Genomic DNA, 27,276 nt, shown 5'->3' with positions numbered 1-27,276 from the left:
TGCGCGAATGCATACGGCCGCCGCGTTTTAAAACTCGGTCGCAATATGATACAAAAAACTAAGTCGATGACCCTTTGGGACAACTCATTTTAAGCAAAAGGACATAAATAGCAATTTAGTTTCCAAACCATTAAATTTATGAGATCGATACACGATGCAGCGATGCACCATTTCATGTTTACGTGATCCCAGATAAAGCCACCATGGCGTCACCCGGGACTAAATACGTAAAAATATAACAATAAACACTCACCAGCTGTCTTGGTACTTGTTTTTTATTATTCGGCAGTGTTTCCGACATGTTTATATAAGTCAGAAACACTGCACAACCAAATTTACACTATTTTACGTAAATATTTTACTCGGAGCACAAGAAAAAGTAACGCAATCCACCATTTGCAATACACGACACTGCTGCCAACATTGCGAGGGGCAATCATTCGGACAAAATGTTGAATGTTGGCTAAACGTTACGTGCGCTATTGGTTTATTTGTCAAAAGCTATGGCGGCAGTTTTTAAAACATCGATAAAATTTTAGAATCGTGTTGATATTTTTACCAAAATTTGCATACGGGAAATTTCATCAAAAAGTTTTATACTATAGAAAGCATCGTTTAATATTTATTCGTGATAAATGTGTATTTTTAAAGTACGGACATAAGAATCGAAGCCATCAACAGCTCTATTGAGAGTAGGTATATGTTTTTACAATTTCTGAGTGATTTAAATTATGTAATATTATTTTAGTTTGATTTTTTCCTTAAGAACAAATTATTAATATCACATAAACTTTTAGTGTTAAACGTGCGAAAAAATGTTGCCAGAGGTTTAAGAAGACACTGTTCGAAAATTCTACTGTGAGGCACAGTATTGTAATATGACTAATAGTTTTCTACTTCATTTAATGTCTGCTATTGTTATGAATAATGTTTTTCTGCTTTTCTATATGCTTGCCTTGCCTACTTAAGTAGGTGTGTTAACTAAACGTACATTCCATCCATGACTTTTGACATGACAGTGTCAATAACTATTGTAAAATGCAAAAACTATTTCATACGTTTTATTACAAATAATTAAAATGTTTAATATTTTGTATATACTAAGTTGAATATATATACCTATTTAACTGAAAAAACTGCAAAAAGGGCACAACTTTCGTAAATTATGTCTGCATAGAAATAAAAATAAAAAGTTTTTTATGGCACAATCAAATATAGGTACATTAATAGTGAACTTAATACTTAATATTTATCAGCTAACACTGGTACCTACTTAGCATGTGAATTTTGTGATAGTGGCTACAATTTAATAAAATACTGCTAATAATAAAGTGGCCATTGATATTTATGTAATCAACATACACATCAGTAAACATACACAACATAGATCTGCGCACAAAATAATTAGCATAAATATTGTTAAAGTTTATTAAAAACAATCTAAAATGTTTGATTATAAAATTTATTGAAAATTTATACCTTTAATATCAAGGAATAGGGATCCGAGTTTTTAGAATTAAAACTTGACAAGTCATGTACAAACTCAGTCGACTTTGTGTGATGAGCGATTTCACTATGAACACAAAAGATAGGTAGCACTAACCTTGAATGAGTAGGTAGATACACTACTCATCAGTATTAGCTGATTAGGTCTGCTCATAGATAATATCTTAACATGATCTATTTCAATGTATTTGTAACATCAATAGAGCATTTAATTAAAGATTTTTTTATTTTGGTTTTGTTTTTTTGTTAATTTTTTTCCATATCTTTATCAATATTTCAGTCGAATTTACAGTTTTCACTTAATGACCGACGAAATACATTGAAATTTTAACAATAATAGATACCTGGTTTATGCCAAATTGAAGTTCAAATTTTTCACTAATGGCGATTCACTATCAAACAAGTTCGGACAACTATGGTTTAGAATTAAATGAAAATAAATAAACGTTAAATAATATTTATAATTAATTATTTATAATTAAATAATAATATTTTTTAAATTATTTACACGATAATATGAGTTGTTTGTGTGTCGTATGATATTTCAATTTTGTTCGTCTGATTAATTTTGCTAAAAATTACCTATGTATAATTTTTGTAATAGTGACGCAATAGGTACTATTACAAAAAGTGATTTTCATGACCTACATACCTACATTAATTGTTAACATTATTTAAATTTGGCATGAGTTATTTTTATCAACGGAAGACATATTTCTAAGCTATTTAGATAAAGTATAGAATATATTCGCAATTTAGAAACATTAAACGTTAAATTTAATATTATAAATAACAATTTTGTAACCTAATTCGAAAGAGCATTTTTTTAACATCAAAAAAAGACGAACTTACATAATTTATTCATACTACAATGCATTCTACTCATCTCTGTGAACGATATCTAATGAGTGAGAATGAATGACTTTGTTTAATCTTTTAAAAAATTTATTAGAATAGTCCAATATAGTCTAAATCTGATGAATGTTTTTAAATTATAAAATTTTATCCGACTATGCGGATTCTCAAGTCGAACAATAGGTTTTTTCTTCTATTAAACTATAAATTGAGAAAGTTTCACAATTAATATTATTGTGTGTGAAATAACTAGGAAGAGGTCTCGCAGAATTTATAGAGAATTTTCAGATGGCCACGTTTTTAAAGGAACTTCAGCCAGTACATACCAATGCGTTTTTAACTAAATTAAACGAACAGGAATATGCAGAAGAGCGTCAGTTTTTTAGAAACTTTCATAGAGACGGGAATTTGTCTAGTGGTGAAATATGGATCACGTGGCATGTATGTGCAGTTTTTGTGTTATGCATTAGTACTCATAGATTCCGATGAATTCGATAAATTAATTATTGAACATACCTATGCTTGAACAAAAATTTTATGGGATGAATTTCGAAGTCTTTTTAAATTATTTTATAAATATTAGTATTAGGTTCCGAAATTATTAATTTAACATGAATAATAAATGTTAATAGTGAATAAATTTGATATTTCAATATATATAGTCGGATTAGTAATTTTTAAACTAGGTAGTGATTGTGAAATAGTGAGATAGTGAAATTACAACATTAAGGTTACTTTTTCACTTCTTGTTAATATAGTAATTAGTCTGAATAAAAATTTTGCTATGTATTAGCGGAAGGGTTTAGGAATAAAACCAGAAATAGATGGGTATTCATGATTTATTGGTTAAAATAATCGCATAGAATATATTACACATAATTTTTCATTTTTTCAATAATTTGGATTTTTTATTATTTTAAACGCTTTTCTAAGCTTTTATTTTTTTCCATTATGAACATCTCTGAGCTGTACCTAGATAGAAAACCGGGAGAATATCAAGAATGTTTTTCTTGCGTATTAAACAAGTTTTCGGATTCGATACATCAGTGTCGCCTGTCGTCCTCTCGTCCTCTCAATTGCCTCTTGACAATGCGAATTTTTAAGATTGTTGAAGGCTGAAGTTGAGAATCGCACGAACTGCTTCCCTATACAGCAGCGGTCGGGGAACTTTTTTAATTATTACCCCAAAATATTTTTGTGTAAGTTGATGACTGAAATGGCTTGAAATGGCTTTTTAGCATCTTTCATATTATAGCCTCCATGATAATTTTGAAAAGAAAACAATAACAAAACAAAACAATTTAATTTAAACATCATTTATTCAATTTATGAATGTAATACCTAGTAATACATAACGCTAATAATAGTAATATATGTAATATACAGTTGAGGAAAAAAATCGCCCCTACAGAAAATATAAGTGAATGATAATTTCTTGTTATTTTATAATTCATATGATATTTTTCTTGTATTATTAGACGAAAAAACTAGTTTAAATTTTATATATAGCCCCCATAAAAAAGCTTTTTTAATTTAAATTATTTTTTTCAGGAGTGAGATTCATATTCTAAAGAAGTTTCACTTCAATATATAATTTTTACTCACAAAAGTTTCATTTTTACCCCCCAGAATTTCATTTTACCCCGGTTCCCCGACCGCTGTTTTACAGCAACGAAATACAATAATTTCGTCAAGTTCGCACAAATCATCGAGTTTAAACCATAAATCTGATATTTTTCATTACATGAAATAGAATTTATGTCAAGGTCTTCACAAAGATTTAACTACTCACAAGATAATTAATCGCTATGTTTCTTTAGTGGTAAATAACTTTAACTACAGTAGCACTTGTTCCACTTCGAAACCTTGTTCAAAACATTTCGATTTCTACGTATATAGGAGAAAACCATTACTTCCAAACGTTGCATAGAACATTTACGCCTTGCGAAATACTTACTTATCGATAATTTCTCAGTGTGATACCATAATATTTCGTAACAGGATCCTCGATAACAGATTCACAGTCTACAACGCCGTTTTGCTCCAAAAATTCCGTTTGACCCCTCAACCAATTCAAATAAAATCTTAAGTATCTATCGTCAGGGTCTAAATCTGTGTGGCCCAGGCAGAAAATTCTGTAGGCATCCTCACCGTATTTCCCGATGCCGTATAGATCGCTGGCACGACACCACTTTGACGAAACAAACTGATAGCTAAGCTTCCAAATCATGTGGCCCCTTTTCCTCAATCCCAAAGTATCAAAAAACCTTTCTATTGACGATGGATTATCGCTCAAAACGTGATAAGGTGTCGGATATTCATCGAAAAAAACACTCATGTGAGGTCGGGCCGTTTTCCCTGATGTTTTGTTCAAGAATATAGTTGCTATTAACATCGCCCAGGGATTTACAGAGAATTCTTCTTCTACGATGTAATGAGGCGACCAAGGCATGAGTCTGGGTGTGATGTTATAAAAAGCTTGGATTTTAAACGGCACTCGTTCCTCTATGGTAAGTTGTGACAGACTAAGCATATCTGCATCTTCAATGGAACTTTGACTTAGATCCTGTGAGGAATCGAAATTTTGCGCATCAGAAACAGGAATAAATGTTGCATTTTTTTCGGTGGCTTCATTGCTTTCTTTGTTAAAAAACCTGCTCGTGTATTCCGCCATTAGTTAATCTGAAAATAAAAGACAAAAATTAATAGAAGCGAAAATTTTCATTGTTCTCTAGTGTCTGAATTGTCGCTACCTACATATTCGTCTTTACACTGACTCATAGTATATTTGTTTAAAATACATATACCTACTTATTGTAATATAACGCAATTGCAAAATGTTGTTCTATGTTCTCGAATTTTTTTTTTATTGCCCTTGTAGGCAGACGAGCATACGGCCCACCTGATGGTGAGTGGTTACCGTCGCCCATGGACTTCAGCAAAGTCAGAGGCAGAGCTAAGCCGCTACCTGCCGTATCTGTCTATAGACATTCCATCTGGTGACATGAGGTCAAAATCTCAGGTGTGTGTGATGCCGTATCATTGTCTTTAGGGAAGGTATACACTATCCATCGCAGGACGATAAAATTATTGAAAGTAAAAGAGTAATTTTTCAGCGTCTCACATTACACATTCTGCGATTGGTATTCATGATTTAATTTTATATTAGGACAGGCAAAGACATAACAGCTTAGTTACCATTTTCGCTTTTGTTTTTCAACCGATTTTATGCTTGTTTTTTTCTGTTATGTAGCTATTGACCAGCTTCAGTGTTATCAACAAACAAAAAATGTAGTCTTGTTTTCTCTAAATGCCCATAAAAGGACAAAAGCGAAAATTTAATATGTACATAAAATGAATCTAGATATAAATGTGTCAGTCATTATATGTAGTAAAATTTCGATCAACGGACAAACACTAATTCCATAGGGTCCATCGTGCCAAATTTTATCCCAGACAGGTCCAGCATTCCGGTTTGAAAGTATTATGATGCTATTGATACTAATTTAATTTGATTTATTTATTTTATTGGTCAATGGTAGGCAGCGGCTTGGCTCTGCCCCTGGCATTGCTGAAGTCCATGGGCGACGGTAACCACTCACCATCAGGTGGGCCGTATGCTCGTCTGCCTACAAGGGCAATAAAAAAAAAACTATGTTTGATCACAAAAATTAATTTCTAAATTGATTGCTAAAAAATCAATTTCACAGCATACAAAAACATGTTTTACAAATATGTTTCATTGGCAATACGCATTGTTGTTACAACTTCACACTTATAATATTACAAGTGAATAGGATTATATAATTATTCTCAACACCAAGTAAATTACTATAATAGTACATAATTATTTCCTGGAAAGAAAATGATCTATAGGTGAAATTCAAATTGAGAATTTGTATTTATTATATTTCCCAAATCTGTTCAATACTTACATATTTATTTATGTATTTATTTACTTAACCAAAGATTTAGGTATTAGGATCTACTAGGCATTTGATAAATTATTTTTTAAAATTATTATTGCATATTTCAATTTTGAAACATAACTTATTATTTGACACACAGTGAACATTTCAATATTAACTACTCATACTTGTTATTTCAAACACGTAGTTTTATCATGCATTTGCTAGTCGGATTCTACAGACAAGATGGTGGTACCAATCCGTACAGGCTTATTTTACACCCATGGATTACATTACGCGCATGCAATATGGGTGGTTCTACTAATTATAGTCATATTAATTTATTGAGTTTTTTATATTTTTTTATTTCTTTTTTAGGCAGACGAGCAGACGGCTCATCTGATGGTGAGTGGTTACCGTCAGCACTGTCAGGGGCAGAGCCAAGCCGCTGCCTACAGTATTGTGTATATTGTGATTAATGATTAGTAGGATTGTATCTTGTTATGATTTCGGCTTTAAGATAGATACAACGACTTCTAAAATAATCTAATATTTACGACATAATCATTTTTTTATTTTATTGCTTAGATGAGTGGATGATCTCACAGTCCACCTGGTGCTAAGTGGTTACTGGAGCCCATAGACATTTACAACGTAAATGCGCCACCCACCTTGAGATATAAGTTCTAAGGTCTCAGTATAGTTACAACGGCTGCCCCACCCTTTAAGCCGAAACGCATTACTGCTTCACGGCAGAAATAGGCGGGGTGGTGGTACCTACCCGTGCGGACTCACACGTGGTCCTACCACCAGTAAAAAACTTCAAACTTAGTAATAATTATTGCAATAAAATTTATTATTACGACTTTTAATGTGAATAAAAAAAAAACATGTTTAAATGGTCTCACAACTGTGTAACACCTGAAATGCAAAAATAGATATGTACCATTATAAAATTCGTATATATACGCCATATATATTCGTATATATTACTGGTGGTAGGACCTCTTGTGAGTCCGCACGGGTAGGTACCACCACCCTGCCTATTTCTGCCGTGAAGCAGTAATGCGTTTCGGTTTGAAGGGTGGGGCAGCCGTTGTAACTATAATTGAGACCTTAGAACTAATATCTCAAGGTGGGTGGCGCATTTACGTTGTAGATGTCTATGGGCTCCAGTAACCACTTAACACCAGGTGGGCTGTGAGCTCGTCCACTCATCTAAGCAATAAATAAAAAAAATAAAAAAAAATACATTTAAATAAGTACATTTAAATACATACAATTTCAGGTGTTAATTGGCGTATCATAATACAGCGGAAATGTGGACACTTTTCTGTGTGTACATACACAAAATAATTACATAATTGTGTCCTTCACAATGACAAATGTTCGCAGTGACGTTAATCAATAGCTTACGTGTGTGTCATAATATTATATAAAATATATATTGCTGAGATGGGTGGACGAGCTCACAGCCCACCTGGTGTTAAGCGGTTACTGGAGTTCATAGACATATACAACGTTATATAAGATATAAGTTCCTAAGGTCTCAGTATAGTTACAACGGCTGCCCCACCCTTCAAGTCGAAACGCATTACTGCTTCACGACCGAAATAGGCAGGGTGTTGGTACCTATCCATGCGGACTCACAAGAGGTCCTACCACCAGTAATTGCGCAAATTATAACTTTGCAGGTTTGATTTTTATTACACGATGTTATTCCTTCACCGTGGAACTCAATTGTGAGCAATTGTTAAGTACGTATTTCATTAGAAAAATTGGTACCCGCCTGCGGGATACGAACACCGGTGCATCGCTAGGATACAAATGCATCGGACGTCTTATCCTTTAGGCCACGAAGACTTAAATTTTTTTTTTTTACTGCTTAGATTGGTAGACGATCTCACAGCCCACCTGGTGTTAAGTGGTTACTGGAGCCCATAGACATCTACAATGCAAATACGCCACCCACCTTGAGATATAAATTCTAAGGTCTCAGTATAGTTACAACGTCTACTCCACCCTTCAAACCGAAACGCATTACTGCTTCACGGCAGAAATAGGCGGGGTGGTGGTACCTACCCGTGCGGACTCACAAAAGGTCCTACCACCAGTGGTTAAATATATTATATATACATATATAATATTTTATTGTAATTCAACATAAGGGATGGACCAACCAAATTAAAACTACAGTGGGACGTCCATTAAATGAGTGCAATAGAATGCCCTCGAGCAGGGAGAGATTGCGGGACGTGAGACGCATCAAGTTTGTCCCCTCCAACACTACAATTAATTACAAACCTACAAGCCTAGTCAAGACGTTTGCTTACTCATGCCTTTTTCTATTAATACTAGACTTGGTTTAACATAATTGGACGGATACAATTGAAAGGATTTTCCTATTGTTAATTAATAACAAAAACCCTTAGATGTATTGAATGAAACGAATGCGTGAGAGAATTATTATGATTAAATTGTGTACGAGTGAAAGCTATTGTCGGTTATGTTTAGACGCTCGGGCCCACACGTAGGACACCCTCGCTTATATCTGTTCCGGCCGTGACCTCTCACTGAAACGTCTAACGACATAATGCTGTTCTTCCTTCGAATTATTCAGCTTTTATCATGATTAGTACATAAGTGATTCAAAATTTACAACTGGCAATAATTGATTCGGGTAATTATTGATTAAAACACATCAACTTGAGCGATTTGTTTTTTTTTTCTATCTAATCGTTGGTAGCACAAGGGACTATTTCAAACTACTCACGGACCGGTAGGTGAGCTCACGGTCTCAACCTGAGAGAATTGCTAACACTGACCCTAGCAAGAGCAGTTCTTTGCTGAATCTGTCACAAGATCGGAATCGTGACCTACTGAGAAGATCCGGCGAGAAACTCAGTGAGTTGGGTCTATGGGTGAGCGATATTAACCTATTAATCTAAATTACATTACAAGCCAAATACGTTTAGTTTATACCATATGCGTTTTATTAAATGTCTTCTTTGATAAGTAAATAAAATTTTGATCTTAGTTGTTCCACAATTTAATTTTAGGTTTATTACATTGCGCTTTAGTGTCTTATAACGCGCAATGTAATGAAAATTATAGTATTCATCCCTATGTAAAACAAATGTAGGACTTAGATTATAAGGGTTCTGTTTTCGTCGAATATGTTTAAATAGAGGAGGCGGAAAAGTAATTTAATATTTGTTGTAATTGAAATTGACGACTGCGTGACTCTGTCATTCTTCAACCAGTACATAAGGTAAGGTAATGAGTAAATAAATTGTTCTATTGTTTTAACCTAAGTTACCCACGTGAGGAGTTCTGTTCCGTAAATCGATACAAAGACATGTTACAGTTTAAATAACTTGACACTGGCCGGTTGCTTTTCTTCGACGAGTCCATCACTATTCTTTCCGTTTGGCTTATTGCGAACGGCTGCACCGTCGCGGCAGCACGTCGCCTTTTATCGAACGAAAGATTAATCGAGAGAGAAAAAAAAAACACAAAAATACGCAAACTTAGTTACATTTATGATTCGTTCCGGTTGATCGTCGTCGATGTTTTGAATCGTAAAACCGATTTTCAAACGATAACACGTCGAGTCAGTAGTGTTGTTTTCGGAATCGATGTTTTGCGGTAAGGAGAACGTTTAGTAGTGGTGTTAACTTGTGCTTCGGTTCTGGAAGGTCAAGGAATTACATATGGTTTACATGTAAATCGATCGACAGCTATGCTCGCATTTATATCAAATACAGGAAATAGTGAGTTTTATTTTTAGTTTTTCATACTGGTTGAATTTTCAAAGTTATGTTTGCAGTCTAGTTTGTTAATTTGTACACCAACTATACAGCAGTTGAAGATTTAAAATAAAATAACTTAAACTGTTATGAATATTTTCTTTTCGGTTTTTGCGAATCGTAAACAACAATTAAAACTAATTTTACGGTTTAATCTTACGTTTTATTATGTATTTATATTTTTTCCGAAGTTTCAACAAATTTCGTCGTCACAGCCGCCTCTGTAAAAGTAGTTTTAATTGTGAATGTGTATTGTTTGGCAGTAACATAAAGTTTTAGATAGATCGTAGGGTATGGCATGTTTTGGGCACGCATCGGTTGGTAACACGGGTAACACCATCGTCATGGCAGTTTTAAAAAGTGAGATGGCCTTTGTTGCTAATATCTATTCTTCGGATTTATCCGAAATACTCTTATATTCATCTAACACCGATGAGCAATGATTTCGTGTGCCCATCAGAATATATTTTAAAATGCAAACAAGTTTATTGAATAAACGCGAGGAAAGTTGAGTTTGTATAATAAATGTCTAAAAATCGTTATATACCAAACAACAGTTTATGATTTATAATCAGTAATATAAAAGAATGACCTTGCAACTACGAGACTTGTAAAAAAACCTACTCCACGGAATTGTACGCTTTGCTATCATCATTTTCTGTTTCTTAAATTATTTCGTAATAATGTTGAGTCGTTTCAATTATGTATACGATAAAAGTATTAAATAATACTAGTTGACCTGGCAAACGTTGTTTTGCCATATAAATTATTTCTAGGAAAGATAAATAGCCTATATACCATCTGCCGGGTTAATTTGTGAATTCAAACCATCCAAGGCGCCACAAGCATACAAAAAATCATTCAAATCGGTCCAGCCGTTTAGTAGGAGTTCAGTGACAAACACACGCACAGAAGAATAATTTAGTTAATAATATTAACTATCAGTGATTCCGGAACAATATCTTTTTTTATCGCTCTTGTGACCAGACGAGCATGCGGCCAACCTGTTGATGAGGCGTTACCATCATGAACGTCAGCAATGCAAGGGGCTGACCCTAGCACAATATATAGACGCTGTTAGGGTGAATGAGAATATACAAAACGATATCTGGAGGCATGATGTAATGGCGAAGCGAGACCATAGGGCTTCAGGAGAATTTGTCAGGTCTATTGTCAAAACAGTTTGAGTACCTTTGGTACAAACGGTTTCTAAACCATAGACCCGACCAACTGAGTTTCTTGCCGGATCTTTTCAAAGTGTCGCGATTCTGATCCGGTGGTCGATTCTGCAAAGCACTGCTCTTGCTAGGGCTGGTGTTAGCCAATTCTCTCAGGTTGAGCCCGTAAGCTCACCTAAACGTCCGCGCGAAGTATGGAATACCTCCATAGGCTACCGGCGAACAGGTACGAAAAGCATACGATATTGGATAAAATTAACAAAATAAAATATAAAATAGCTTTCGCTTGATCAACGATTTTTTTAAACTTAAATAACACATCGAACTCGTCAGCATTGATATATAAAGTTCTATTAATACAACAATTTAACATGCACGCCACTCAATATCATATTAAGACTGCGATATAATTAAAACTGCTGACGCCTGAAAACGAGTCGTACTCTAATAATCAAAATGTTCTCTTTAGCTGTTATGGATTTTAAAAAAAATTAAGTTCAAGTTCTTAGATCAAGGCGACGACATTACGTACTCATAATAAATCTTACTTGAGTATTTCACATTCCACCTGATTCAGTTAACTATTGTTTATTAATAAATAGCCTCTTATTCGTTACTCGTGAACAAATTATTTGTACAGCCGCAACAATATGTGGGTGAAACCGGTGAAATACCCAAATTTTATACAAACTCAATCAGTCCCCATTAACGGACTATCAAATTTTAAAACAATCATTAAACGGTTTTCCCACCAAAAACCACCTGACTATGCACCAGTAATTAAATTGTATTTCCCAATGATCCATCTCACTCCAATTCTCACTGGTGGTAGGACCTCTTGGGAGTCCGCACGGGTAGGTACCACCACCCTGCCTATTTCCGCCGTGAAGCAGTAATGCGTTTCGGTTCGAAGGGTGGGGTAGCCGTTGTAACTATACTGAGGTCTTAGAACTTATATCTCGAGGTGGGTGGCGCATTTACGTTGTAGATGTCTATGGGCTCCAGTAACCACTTCACACCAGGTGGGCTGTGAGCTCGTCCATCCAAATAAGCAATAAAAAAATAAAAAACTAGGTATGTGTTTCCGTTGTAACCTGTTATCCTAACCTGGCTTTCCGACTATCTTAATTTACCATTGGAAAGAGTATAAGTGCCACTATTCTAATGCAACTAAGATTTAATTTCATATCTATGAGCTCTGTAAGCTTTAGCACCATACATAAATATGGATTATAAGATTGTCTGCCTCTTTAAGCAATATAACGTAAATAAAAAAAGATTAATAATCTTCAGGAAACAATTTGTATTATGTTTATGTTAAAAATCAATAAATAACAAATTAATAAATAAAATTATGAAGAGGTAGATCTAAGATGAAATGGATGGAATGCGTGAAAGACGATATGTGTAAGAGGGGAGTGAGCGAAGAAATGGTACCTATATGATAGAGTATGGAAGGAGAAAACATGATGCGCCGACTTCAGGTGTAGGCAGCGGCTTGGCTCTGCCCCTGGCATTGCTGACGTCCATGAGCGACGGTAACCACTCACCATCAGGTGGGCTCGTCTGCTCATCTGCCTATACGGCAATTAAAAAAAGGTGACTGGAAGAAGGGCAGGAGAAATGAATGAATGATGAAGAAATAAAAAAATTGATACAATAAAATATTAATGTTTTCTACGAATATCGTCCCAAGTCTTTGTTAATATAGTCTTTTTATTTATTGAAAGAGTATGCAATCGATTTTGTTGTCGTGTTTTAAACAATATAACGGAGAGATTCTAATACTTATTAGCTTAATATATTGATTATGTTGTGATGAGATGAGTTGTATTATCAGAGTATTTTCAACTGAATAGAAAACATGACCTTCATTGTAGAGAGAGTCATATGTTGAGCGATAGCAGACGTAAATAAAGTTCTTGTGGATAAAAAAAATATCTTTTATTTACCATTCTTATAGATAATGTTATAATTTTTACCTAACACGCAATCGTATATACTGTAATGACTTTATATGATGACATCCAGAAAATATCACATGAAAAACTTTTTTCATATTATTATTAACAACTATACTATTTATTATTATTTTAAAACTAAACGTGACCTAGGTTCACTAGAACGATTAAGATTTCTTTAATTAGTATTTAAATTTGTCTGAACTATACTCTCTGTAGATGCTGTGTGAGGCGAAATAAGCCTGCTTAATATTCTGTGCTGCACCTTAGACAGCAAAATACAGTCCTAACAGAGCCTATGCTGTGTCACGAGAAGGTAAAGTATGTGTCCTGGAACAGTGGTCCATTAAACACAGAATTCAAAAAATATATGGGTAATCGTAGTAGATAATAAAAAAGTCGTTTACTCACACGTTTAGTGTTTACTACGTTGTTCTTTAAAAAAATGACGACGATCAGCGAAATATTCAAATATCGACAAATAACATCTTAGTCGTCCGAGGATCACGAAAATATAGTGAAATATTCTAAACGGCGGTAGTCGAGTATTCGGAATAATAAAACGCGGGAAAACGTAAAAGTAGTTGAAACTGTGTATTTGTTCTCGAAAATCGTAGAAGACACTACAAAAAACCCATACGTGTAACTGGATAGCCCCGGATAACAATAATGATAAAGACGTAAATAGATATGTACCACATAAACTAAAACAATGACACCCTACAATTTTCTAAATTAAAGTAATACGTTCCAAAACTTAAAACTACTTTTTTGCATAAACTATTGAGCATATAACCTTCTCTAGCTTCATATAACTTTTGAAGTGAACAAAAACTCAAATCACGTTTTCGTAAACCACATTTTTTTAATAGCAGCTCGACCAACCAAGAGTTATGTAGTTTTTAGAATACGTTGATGACGCGCAGAATAATCTTGTGCAGATTTTTGATAATCCGCATAATTCTCTAATAACAAAATTCACGGTCTGAGTAGCATCTGAATAAATTATATTATTATTTTAGGCGAGACATTAAAATGAAAGAACATAATTTATTGCCAGAGAAATATTATGGTCAAATAAAAAAAAAGTTTTTTCTTGTTGTTTTTTTTCTTTAATTTATGACAGCTTTCATAAAGGAGGAACACTAGGTTTATACGATACGCACGCCTGTTACAAGTTTTCTGACTTAATTTTATGTACATTTTGTTCACTTCGCCGTATGGGAAGACGATCTCACTGCGATTCAACCCTCAGACACAGTCCACTGAGTTTCTCGCCGGATCTTCTCAGTGGGTCGCGTTTCCGATCCGGTGGTAAATTCTGCGAAGCACGGCTCTTGCTAGGGTTCGTGTTAGCAACGTCATCAAGTTTGAGCCTCGTGAGCTCACCTACTAGTTAAGGCTACGCTGATATAGCCTCTCAAGGCTCTCAGCTTAAGTAGGAAACAAAAAAAAACTACGCATCTTATGTTAACGGAGATCTTGGAGACTATAACATGAATGCCACAATCGATATTGAGACGCGAAGATGAAAAATCGTTTTGGTCGTATTGTAGCATTTTGACTGTCCCTGCAATCCGAAGCACAGATACTGCTTCTACCGCACGTATAGGCAGGAATGTGAAACTTAGCCTTGGGTACTTACAAACCACCACTAACACTTATGCCGCCCAACTGTTTTAATCTTTATCCCTTTATCAAAAGGGTAACAAATGATATTCGAATAAAATAATATAGGTAGATTTATATTTGTTTTTAATCACCATAACGCCACCTAATAATAAATACTTAGCAATAATTCAAAATAAATATACCTACACATGAACAAAACGTTAACAAATCACGCGTTCAATCGACGGATCATATAAAAATTTGTGATAAAATATGTTTGTGACATTATTCGTTAAAAGTATTTTTAGTAGGAAACGAATCGCGAATCGTACGGAATACTGTAATCATACAAATTTCTAATTAAATACTCAATTGAGTGAAACCGGGGGGGTAACCCTCGTTACGTGGTATGTACCTACCTATATACAGAAAACCACTTTTATTTTATCAAACTAATCTTACTGTGCACTTACGCTAGTTACAACAAAACAGCCTGTAGCGAGCTTGATTATAATACATTTCGTATGACTCACGGAGCGCCAAACCAAACTAGATTGAAGCACGTTCACGTGTTCAAAGTGCTCACAAGACGAGAAATTCAAACATTCGTCAGACACGTGGCCAGAGCATCTATAACACCTACGGGTTTCTTTCCATTATAACCAGTACAGAGCGGAATACAACAGAAAAAAAAAGAACCACAAAAACATCTACAACAAAGGAAGGGGGTAATGCCGGATTTAAAAAAAAAAAAACATCGTGTGTAATGTGTCTTCGAGATAAAAAAATTGATGGCTAAGCTGTGTTTAAAATTTCGAAGGTAGATACAATTACTTGCAACGACATTACTCTGATTGCCGGGGCAACTTAGGTACAGCCTAAATGACTCTCCTAACCACAATGAAACGTTTTAGCTGTGCGAGTTTTATTATCGAGACGTCAGAATTACGAAGACGTATATAAGAGGTTTTTTACGACACAAATGTTCAGCCATTGAATAAGGCAACAAAAAAACGAACTGTAAAAACAATACGTTTCCAAGTATTCTCAAACACTAGAGGCCGTATTATTATATCAGTACGATTGAGCCATCGATCGCAAGCTCCAAGCTGAGTGGCGGTATTTACGTGGTATGGACTTCGGTAACCGTCTAAACGCCAGATGAACTATAAACCGCAGCTGTATCACGTATTTCGCAGACAATTAGCAGAAGACAAATATTGTGCAAATATTGCTGTCAACTGTCCATTTCGTATTACGGACTTACAACAAAAAAGCAGATCGCGAACCATCACTAGTGCTGCCTCTGCAGAGCGATTTGTGAAACTTTAGTGCATTCTTTTCCATACAACTAACAACAACTGGCTTAAAGTCGGTATTACGGATGCTTTTGTCTGCCACACAACAGCAGATATTTAGCAATTTCGTTTGTCAAATTTGCGACACCTTTTGTATCTGGTGCTGAATTGTTGCTAACTATCTGCAAGTGTAAAATTTGTGAAATTAAATTAATTAACTTGATTTAGGTAAGTGTAATTGGTTTAGATCTTTATTTGTGTTTGTGTTTTCCATAGTATTAACATTAAATACCACGCTAGCTAAGTACATTACTAATGTTGAGGTTATAAAGTTTATTTTTTACAAATTAATATTTCTTCTAGGTATGTACTATGGACAGAGCTCAAATAATAAATGGGGCTTTGGAGTCTAAGGAAATTAGGTCGGATACATACGAATCAGTGCGTTTGCGACGCTATCTTCGTGATCAAGCCTGACGCCTTAATCTATTCATACCAGAAACCTGTGGGAATGAGCTTTTTGCATTTTGAGTTAAACTTCAAGTAAATCCAATGCCATTAGGGAAGTGGCTATGGCATTAAACAATCTTCCAGTTTTATTGAAACATTTAAAGTTTCTGCAAACAGTACAATGGGTCACAAGTTATTTTAAATGGGTAAGTTAAATAATTATCTTATAGTATAGAGCACAAGAGTTCCACTGATTTTACAATTTCCACGAGTCAATCATATAGATCAGTTATATTCTTGAAGCTTTATAACTATAGCTATATTTTGCTATATATAGCTATATTTTAAACAGAGTTCTAAGAAATGTCAAGTCCTGGTGAAACTGGAAAGGCCTTCAGGCCACCATTAATCTTTCCTACATAATTTTTTTTTAATTCAAATTTTGTCTTATTTTTATAGTACATAGATATTTGAACAATAATAATTTTGTGATTGAAAACATAATATAATAGTAAATAAATTTCTTTTCATTATAGGTTTTACAATAAATTTGGCTTTCCTGGGGTTTCGGGGTGTATAGATGGCACTCATTTGCACTTATCAGATCTTCTGTATATGAAGAAAGGTTTTAGAACCGCAAGCATTATCATTTCAAGAATGTGCAAATAGTAAGTATTTTGCTGAAGCCTATCATTCACAATAACAAACATTTGATAGTACTTATCTAAATAATTACATTTTTCAGATCTGTGATAGTGATCTTAACATTTTAAGTATTGATGCAACATTTCATGATACATTTGTCTGGCTTAACACAACTGAATATGCCTATGCAGGACCTGCACCATAATAGTGAAAAAGTTTGGTTTTTAGGCAAGTAAAACATCATGAGCTCTGTCTCAGTAACCTGACTACAAATTAATACTCAATCTAAAAGTATATTTAAAACTGGGAAGGCCGTTAATATATAGTACTATAGTAATGTTTATTGTCATACCAGGAACACTGTTGACCATTGTGAGTATTGAAAGCCAGTTGGAGATGCTTGTTGGTACATAAGTACTGCATTATGATCATCATATGATGGCCAATACCATAATTGTTAGCTTGTATTGCATAACATGGCAAACACACATGGGTTTCCAGTGCCCCAACTCTCTGACGAAGATGCTGAAATTGATGTTTCTTATCAAATTCATAACATTGTATTTTTTGGGAGAGAAGAGGAAACACAGCACTTAGCACCATGTCAACATTCAAGGGTGGTTCAATTGGATTATGGAGAACAGACATTAAATTTAGTCCAACCTCTGTATTCTAGTAATTTTATGTAGATATTTTTAAAACTGCTGTTCTTAATTATGTGAACTGAGAGGGCAAGAATAGCCTAATTATTTCTGCCTATAATTTTTTAATTGTGCTTAGTGGAAATATACATATTTCCTTAACATTTTTGTGTTTATAGTAAAGGATGGATTCATAACTATTTGAAAGCAAAATTGTGAGGTTGTTTTATTAAGACAATGTTTTAATCTGTCATGCTCAATTTGTTCTGTATCATTTTATCTTTATATTAACCCCGTTTGTATGTTGTGTTGTTATATATATTATTGTATATACTGCTGTTTTAAATAATAGAATAGAATGAATAACAAATCGACTAGTAATTCATAATTCTTCTAGATTTTGTTGGATACTTACATGAATATTACTTACAAAATGAAAAACATAATTCATCATTTAGACAAAATGTGGATCAACCACCACTGATTTTTGTTCATTGTGATAATAATAATAATATAAATATAAATATTTACTAACAATCACGCCACGTTAACTGGTCCTGTGATAAGTTCGTAAAGAACTTGTGTTACAGGTACCAGATAACGGAAATAAATGTAGGATTTTTATTATACACATACATATATTTAATATACATCCATAACCCTGGAAAATAGCGACCATGTCACTTACCACTACACCAGACGGCCGTTAGATATAAATTTTTTTGTGTAATTTTGTTTTATTTGAATAATAATTCTTAAATTAGGAAATCGTAGTTTGTTTGTAATACATGTCCAACTTCTTGCCGCATGAAATTGAAGCCACAATTGAAATATAATATCGACTGCCGATAACTTCAAAGAAACATAACTGAACTTGGGGCCGAGGTAAGTAGGATGATAGCAAGGTGATAGCTCTATAACCCTATAGACTAGAAGCAGAACATGCCAAATACTGTGAATACAAAATATACAATGAAGCTAAATACTGGTATTCTACTGGTGGTAGGACCACTTGTGAGTCCGCACGAGTAGGGACCACCACTCCGCCTATTTCTACCGTGAAGCAGTAATGCGTTTCGTTTTGAAGGGTAGAGCAGCCGTTGTAACTATACTGAGACCTTAGAACTTATATCTCAAGGTGGGTGGCGCATTTACGTTGTAGATGGCTATGGGCTCCAGTAACCACTTAACACCAGGTGGGCAGTAAGCTCGTCCACCCATCTTAGCAATAAAAAAATTAATAGTTATTTTGAAATGCTAAGTTGAGAGTAGTTTTATTAGCGTAAAATATACTCAATAATGTCGTAAATTTTACTGTAGTACCAGCCTAAAGTAAAACATATATTTGGATTTGCTTGACTATTGTAACAAGCGCTATTTCGTTTTTATGGTAATATAAACTATTACGGACTCAGCTAAAATTAAAACAAAATTTAACTTATTATTTTAAACAAGGTTTTTGCCGATGTTGGTCAATTCCTTGAATTTTTTTATATATCTCAGCTGGAAGATGCGCGGCCTCTGCCTGCGTACGAGCAGCCTCTGCTTAAATGAAAGCTGCATGAGCCAGTGGTTCGCCTTAGTTTCCATTTTCTCCTCTTTCTACAACTACAGCTCACGATGTGTCTACTCTTGTTTGTTGTCCGCTATAGTCTAGATAATATAATGATTGATTAACATTCTTACTGCAGTGAGTGAGTGCAAAGAGTACCTGGTTATTGAATACAAATAACTTACTAAATATCGGCCTGATATTTGCAATGAAGCTTCTCTTAAGATGGCTTCGTCGACGAAAAACTGGGCTAATTATAAAAATAAATATTTATTTATTGTCTTAAAATATTAGATTCATTTGTTTAAAAATAATATAGAACATTAAGTTAATGTCTGACATGCAGTTTCCTATTCACGTCATATTGCCCATGACCTGGGTGAACATTATTTTGAATAGTCTGCACAGCTTTTATTTCCCTTCAAGCTGCGAAAGAGTGCACTATATTTCTGGTATTCAAATCAAAGCCTACTCTTGCCAAGTCAAACAAATCCACTATCTACCTATTACTTGATAAAGAATAGCAGCATCTCGCCTAGAATATCATCGACTGGTTGTTCTAGCGTTGTCGGCCTCATGTCGGCGTGAGATGGATCTGTTGTACACGTTATTATTGATAAAACCATAAAACTAAATCATTTATTCTAGAATTTACTATTTAATTTGAAATCGTCGTGGCCTAAGCGGTGTAGTAGAGACGGCCGACTTTCTAATAAAGATGCGACTGAACCAGTGTTAGAATCCCGCAGGCAGATATCAATAAATCCAATGAAACACGTATTTGACATAAATACATGGAAGACTTCCATGATTAAGGATTCATTCATCTTTTATTTAAAATCAAATTAGCAAATATTCTTTAAGAAATCGTTGGTGGTAGGACGTTTGATTAACCCGCAAGACCACCATTCCGCCCATTTCTACCGCGAAGCAGTAATGCGTTGCAATTTGAAGAATGGGGGCAGCCGTTTTGGTATACAGTTGAAACTCAGACCTCGTTTCTAAAGGTGGGGGCGGCATTCACGTTGTGAGGTCTATACCACTTAACACTAGATGGGTTGTGAGCTTATGTACTTACTTAATTGATAATGAAATTAATAAATTAGGCTATAATTTTGATCCATTCTTTTTTAAAATAGGTTCGTAACGTAAACAACTATCTGTTTACAAATTATCAAACGATTACAAAAAAAAAATGTTATCAGTGTTTGACACGACACAATTACATTTTTATAGCTATTATTCAAAATAAAGCAAAAATTATTATTAGATCACTTATTTTTAGTAACGCTTCATCGAAAAGAACAGAATTAGCAGCTCTCACTTGGCGTTTCAAACGTGAATTCCACTTAAACATTTTGAAATGTTTATATGTAACGCGCTTTTATAAATTCATTTGCCGGTTTGTTCAGCAAAAAAAAAAGTAATGTGGCTTTTTAGTGCCAATTATTGCTACCCGATTGCGACTGGCGCTAGTTGTATGACAGAAAACTGCAGTAAGCGGTAAGCGAACAATCGCGGTACGTGATACGAAATAATTTGACGTTTTGCGATCGGTCGCGACGCGTCTGCACAACATCTGCAAAATTGTGGCTGTCGCAAATTTTTACGTGATCAGGGGGCCGGTCGTGCAATAACAATATAATACAATCGAGTTGTACAATAACCCGTATCAGTGTACTTTTATCGACATTTCAACAGTTCGTTTGCGATATAAAAACGCTTGCCTTGCATTATTTCGGTAATAGAAAATGTAACGTTTTCAATTACAAAAACGATTACAGTGTATTTTATGTGTGTTTCTGCTGTATAAACGAGGCTTGAAATAAGTTTTGCACCAAACTCACACCTGTCGTATGATTAAAGTTGAAAAAAGCAATTTTACAATTTATGATGTTTAATTTTGAGGGATTACTGGTGGGTAGGACCTCTTGTGAGTCCGCGCGGGTAGGTACCACCGCCCTGCCTATTTGTGCCGTGAAGCAGTAATGCGTTTCGGTTTGAAGGGTGGGGCAGCCGTGAACATTTGTTGAGTACGTAATTCATTAGAAAAATTGGTACCCGCCTGGGATTCGAACACAGGTGCATAGCTCAACACGAATGCACCGGACGTCTTATCTCTTAGGCCACGACGACTTCAATAAATAATTAAAAAAAATATTAGGTAATTGTATCCAAATCTATAAATGTATTAAAAATATTAGTGTGTGAATTTACTTCCGAAATTGAATCATAATACTATTATCAGTTCTTTTTTGTACCCACAGTATTCTTTTGCACAAAATATTATGTAGTTACATAATTTATAGAAACATGGCAACATCCAAGTAATTTCCCTTTCCAAGGTTCTTCCTTATGGCAAGAAACATTCAAATTAACTTTCAAAGATTGCACCGTAAGTTAATATTCAATACGAATTTAAAACGAGAGATTTATGCTAAATAACTGCCTAGACGTATTACGTTGACATCGACAATTTAAGCACATCGCGTCGCTGTGCATCTATCGGAGAATTATTAAACCAATGGAAGAGGATGCGAAACAAGGTCGCATGATGTGAGGCATGTTGGATCATTCCGTTTGCAGGATATGTTGAAAATTTAAAAAAAGACGTATAATAAGCAAATTTGAAAACATTCTGTAAGTTCGTGTTAGGCATAGCAATCGAGCAATGTTTGGAAAGTAGAATTTATGCAAAATGCAAAACGTCTGCAGATCCGTTTGATCTCAGTTTTCTACACGACTCCCCGCAACTGATCGCAGGTTTTTATTTATTAATTACGTAGATGGGTGGACGAGCTCACGGACAACCTGGTGTTATGAAGTTACCGAACCCACTTTGAAATATGAGTTCTACGGTCTCCGTTTTTACGGTATAACAGCTGCCCCTTCCTTCAAACCAAAACGCATTACTGCTTCACAGCAGAAACAGGCAGGTTGGTGGTACCTACCCGTGCGGACTCACAACACGTCCTACCACCAGTAAAAACAGAACAGTTTGAAAACTTAAAAATGAATAGTAAGAAATAACACGTTAGACTGTTTTGTTATAGCAAACAATAAAATTGTATGAACAAAATCTTAATAGAACAATCGTCAGCTGTACTAAATATAGAAATAGTTCATACTTTATAAAAAATAACATTAGGTATACTATAATATGACCGGAGTTCAGGTTCTTTGGCCCGACAGCCCAAATCTGGCAGGTTACTAAAAAAAAAAAAAACAAAGATAACGAAAACGAAAACAAACGACCACAAAATAAACAATTTTCGCTAAATATTTACTTATTATGGCTCAGCGATCGTTCTAAAACTAGACATAATTATCTATATATCATAAACCAAGGGTGTATCCATTTACTAAAACAAGTCTACTGTATTTGTGATTCAATCATCCATGTAAGTGAACGATTAGCCGTACTATAGCCATTGCTTTCACATTTCTGCGTCTTTGTACGACAAGTCTTGTCTTTATAGTATGGAGACCTAGATAATTGACCAAGTTCACTAGTTTGCTGTATCTACACGATCATTCTTAGTCTAAGCTGATAGCCTTGAGAGATTACAGCGTTCCTTAGCGTTAACCTAGATGAGCCTAGCTCTTGGGGCTCAAACCGGCGGTAAGCCTTTTTTTTTTTTCGGGCCGCGGGCCGAACCTCCTTCGAGGTCCCAACCCAACACTGACCCACCCTAGCAAGATTTTTTATTTTTTATTTTTATTGCTTAGATGGTTGGATGGTTGGACCTCACAGTCCATCTGGTGTGGACAGTGAGAAGTGGTTACTGGAGCCCATAGACATCTACAACGTAAATGCGCCACCCACCTTGAGATACAAGTTCTAAGGTCTCAAGTATAGTTACAACGGCTGCCCCGCCCTTCAAACCGAAACGCATTACTGCTTCACGGCAGAAATAGGCAGGGTGGTGGTACCTACCCGCGCGGACTCACAAGAGGTATATTCTATTTAGTGAACTATTTTGCTTAGATCGTTCCTCTAACGTTTGCGCTAAGTAGCGATCGAGATAAAAATTGATACAGCATGAAATAATTATGTACACTTCGCACGCACATAGATTCATTCGCGAAGCAATTGCTCTTGAGCTGTTAGGTCTCTAGGAGGCGCTCGGGCAGTTATTAAGCCTTGGCTCGCCCACTTGTCCTGGCGAAACTGTAAAGGCCTACGGGCCACCAGCAACCTTTTAATCTTAAAAAAAAAAAACTACGCACGCACAATACTCGGTCAATACACTTAAGCACGTGTAGACATTAAGCTACTAAACTGACGGACATCTATGACATTCTTTACGTGTTTATCCTTATAACTCGGAAATTAATATATATTTCTATCATTTAATGTGTTTATGATTCCTTTAGAAAGGAAAAAAAAACACGTGATAATGACATCACCTAACCGGTTGGATTTGTTTTAAAGCAAGTTGTTCCCGGATTCTATATTCACTCAGTAATTCAAACCTTTATCTTGGAACCTTAGCTAAGAAAGTGAGTGAATCTTTTTTTACCTGGTTCGGGTTACCGGATCCGGTTTCATTCGTTCTTTAGAGATTTTAACAAAGCAAAGTTATATTATGCTATTCCGTTTTTTTTAAAAGCTTTGATTTATTGCGTTACTCTAGAACTTTTATTCATATTTCCATTGTTCTAAGGTATCTTAACAAAACCATAAAAGTAAAATTGCTCATCAATCGTTTTAATACTGTAGAATAAACCATAACGTCATCGAAATGATTTGAATCTGACATTTGTCGAAAACTCCACGTGTTATCTAACAATTAATTGTGAACCGAGACCCATCTTTAGCAGGCAGGCAGCGGCTTGGCTCTGCCCCTGGCGTTGCTGAAGTCCATGGGCGACGGAAATCACTCACCATCAGCTGGGCCGTATGCTCGTCTGCCTACAAGGGCAATAAAAAAAGAACTATATATGTAGGTGTCTGTAAAATAATTAAATGCAAGACACGTAAAAGTTAACATTACTTCTTTACAAACTATTACGTCACGGTTGGCGCAACACAATTTTTTCTTAATTTGATGACATTGTCATGTTAGTCCTGCAGCACCGTCAAAACAGTAAGCTATTCGAAACATCGGAAATTTATAAAAGAAAACTCGCGAAAAAACCGTAAGAGTTCTTAATCATTTTTGTGTCGCATAGGCGAAGAGGTTTTTAAAAAAAAAAAAACAAGTTGCCAATTAAGTGTGGCAGGATTTTTTACGGTTCCATTGCCAAATTGCAAAAACGATAATCGTATAATTTCGTCCATACCGTCTCATCGTTTGTTATAATAATTCTATTCAGAGACTTGATATATGGTACATACGTCGTACATTACGTTATCTATATTTAGATTATAAACGTGAGAGTTTGAATTTGAGAATAATATAGATTAAGTTAGTTAGTATACTTTATTAGTCTAATATTTTAGTTACGTGGATTAATTTGACACATAAAAGAATACTTTGTATCACGGTAATAGACCGGGCAACGGCTGGAATATCTTTTTTTTTATTGCTTAGATAAGTGAACGAGGTCACAGCCCACCTGGTCTTAAGTGGTTACTGGAGCCCATAGACATCTACAGCGTAAATGCGCCACCCACCTTGAGATACAGGTGCTAAGATCTCAGTATAGTTACAAAAGCTGTCCTACCCTTCAAACCGAAACGCATTACTGCTTTACGGCAGTAATAGGCAGGGTGGTGGTACCTACCCGCGCGGACTCACTAGAGGTCCTACCACCAGTAATAAATCTGTTATAATAAATAAGACAGTGCGAGAGAGAACTAAATAACCAACACGATCTTTTATCCCGGGATAATACAAAATGTTTAATTTTTTCGAGTTACATATTTAATGCAGCCGAAACTGCAATGCACGTGATAAGATAAAAGAAAATACATCACTCTATAGATGTAACTTACTTTGTGATTAGAGTCAGGGACGTCTTAAACTAGGATGGGCCCTTGGGCACACAAGAATTTGAGGCCCTTTTAGAAAGTAAAAAAAACTAATTATAATAACATTTTTTTACTGAGTATGACCATTTATTATACGTAATCAAATACAGTATGATATAATATTATGTCATTAATGATATTAGAATGCTGCTGGTTTTTTGGTTACGATTTCGATAACGGTTTCTTTCGGGATTTCTGTTGAGCAATATCTTCTATTATAGGCATAGTATATGCCTCCTAAATACCTTCTGACTACTGATTTGTGAAAAAAGTGTAATGAGCCCGACAAAAATGTTTTGAGAATAAACGTGTGAGAGAAATTGTCGGTCTTTCAGGGCCCCCATTCTCAGGGGGCCCTGGGCACGGGCCCCGTGTGCTCTTATGGTAAAGACGGTATTGATTAGAGCCGTAGTTGCGCGTAGATTTTTTCATAGACTGCTTAAAGCTGTTCGCGTCGATTTGTACTTGTTAAGATCGAAAAAAAAATCTAGCACATTTGCAAAGCAAGAGGAAAGACCTCAATCAAATGAGATGTAGATTTAATTCGTTTCAAACTCGCGGCATTTGAATCGAATGTGGTTTGTAGGAAAATCAGAACGCTACACAATAATAAAATGAATTTACTATGAAACCAATACAATACGAGGAAAAACTAGCCGATTACGATAAAAACACGTGTCTGTATAAATTAGAAATTTGCAGAAATATAAAAAAAAAAGAATTAACAGAAACGTTTTATTATAGTTATTATTGTAAATCTGGTTTGATATGTTATTTTATTATCAGCGCGACTTTATGTGATATATGGTGTAAGTTTATGGCATTTAATTATTAGTTATGGAAATTATAAAATTTTTGGTTGTATCCATTTTCGATGATAGATTCACATACTTTATCCATGAGATTCATTGAAAATTCACAATGGGGTTAATTAAAAAATATGTTCTTAAGTGAGCGAGGCCGTGTGTCGAACAAAGTTCTTGTTAAAAAAAAGTTTCAGATAGAATTTATCAGAATCTACGACCTCAGATGTATCCTATCTATATCTACTGCTAAACACAATTGGTGCCTGAGACTTCACGTGTCAAGGTAGGTGGCGTAATGTGTGGGTAGTCCATAATAAACCCGTTTGGAATCCTTGGAAAGGAAGGCAGGCGAACGTTTCTGTTAATGTTTTTGTGGTAGGGCGTAATGTAAGATGGCCCAGATGAGAGCCACCATCATGTTGTTTGTTTTCCACTGCACGCAACGTAGGCGATGCAATTTAAATCAGCCGAAGCGCGGGTTCAATGGTTTATGAGTTAACTTGTGAAATGTCTGCCATTTGTTCTCGAATTACTTTGCGTGTTCCCAAAATGTGACCTTATTATCTAATATATTATATTAATACGTGAAGCAAAAACTTTGTAGCCCTTTTACGAAAATTGCGCCATCGGAGGAATATGAAATTTCCCACACTCATAGAGAATATAGTGAAAGAGTGCAGAATGTTAATGTTTTTTGTAATTATGCATAAAAAATACATTAAATCAATAAAAAAAACATTACACACACTACCATGTATTTGACACACACACGCATGCATACTATTGTTTATTGTCAAACTTTTCTTATTGCTTATAGTCTGTGGTCAAATTGAGAATAGATTAAATATCTAAAGTGTAGTCTTGGCGAAATCTGTGGATATGGAAGTCTAATAGTCTTCGACAATAGAATCATAATAGTATACAAACTTTTAATTAAATTAATTATAGTCGAATTTAGACTACCGGGGGACCACCAGTAACAATAAATACTTTTATTATTATAATAATGTTGTGTACGTTCAGAGTTTCTCGCCTTGGGGAATTCCCTGAATAATAAACGAAAAGTTTCAATTAAAAAA

General features: G+C 34.9%; 3 protein-coding genes across 5 annotated transcripts in view; 1 reads left to right on the top strand and 2 right to left on the bottom strand.

Annotated features, from left to right (window-relative positions):
- The window catches only part of Kdm2 (Lysine demethylase 2), a 33,284-nt gene extending 32,858 nt beyond the window's left edge, over positions 1-426 (bottom strand). For both annotated transcript variants that reach the window (XM_089733984.1, XM_089733985.1), the window contains exon 1: positions 254-426. In XM_089733984.1, coding sequence (XP_089590110.1) covers positions 254-301 — 48 coding nt within the window. In that variant the 5' untranslated portion in view covers positions 302-426. The remainder of the gene's footprint in view (positions 1-253) is intronic.
- A 2,756-nt stretch (positions 427-3,182) lies between these two features.
- The window catches only part of LOC149501259 (methyl-CpG-binding domain protein 4), a 41,420-nt gene continuing 17,326 nt past the window's right edge, over positions 3,183-27,276 (bottom strand). Inside the window, exon 2 of the mRNA XM_089733983.1 lies at positions 3,183-5,043. Coding sequence (XP_089590109.1) covers positions 4,319-5,035 — 717 coding nt within the window. The 5' untranslated portion in view covers positions 5,036-5,043 and the 3' untranslated portion in view covers positions 3,183-4,318. The remainder of the gene's footprint in view (positions 5,044-27,276) is intronic.
- LOC149501257 (calcium release-activated calcium channel protein 1) overlaps positions 9,633-27,276 on the top strand; it is a 79,491-nt gene continuing 61,847 nt past the window's right edge. The window contains exon 1 of one of the 2 annotated variants that reach the window (XM_089733979.1): positions 9,633-10,042. The gene's annotated coding sequence lies outside the window, so the exon portion shown is untranslated. The remainder of the gene's footprint in view (positions 10,043-27,276) is intronic. The other variant, XM_089733976.1, reaches the window with a different exon arrangement.

Source organism: Bombyx mandarina, chromosome 16 (assembly GCF_030267445.1).
Source record: "Bombyx mandarina strain Sakado chromosome 16, ASM3026744v2".
Lineage (NCBI taxonomy): Eukaryota > Metazoa > Arthropoda > Insecta > Lepidoptera > Bombycidae > Bombyx > Bombyx mandarina.
This window is presented reverse-complemented; position numbering and strand designations above follow the sequence as displayed.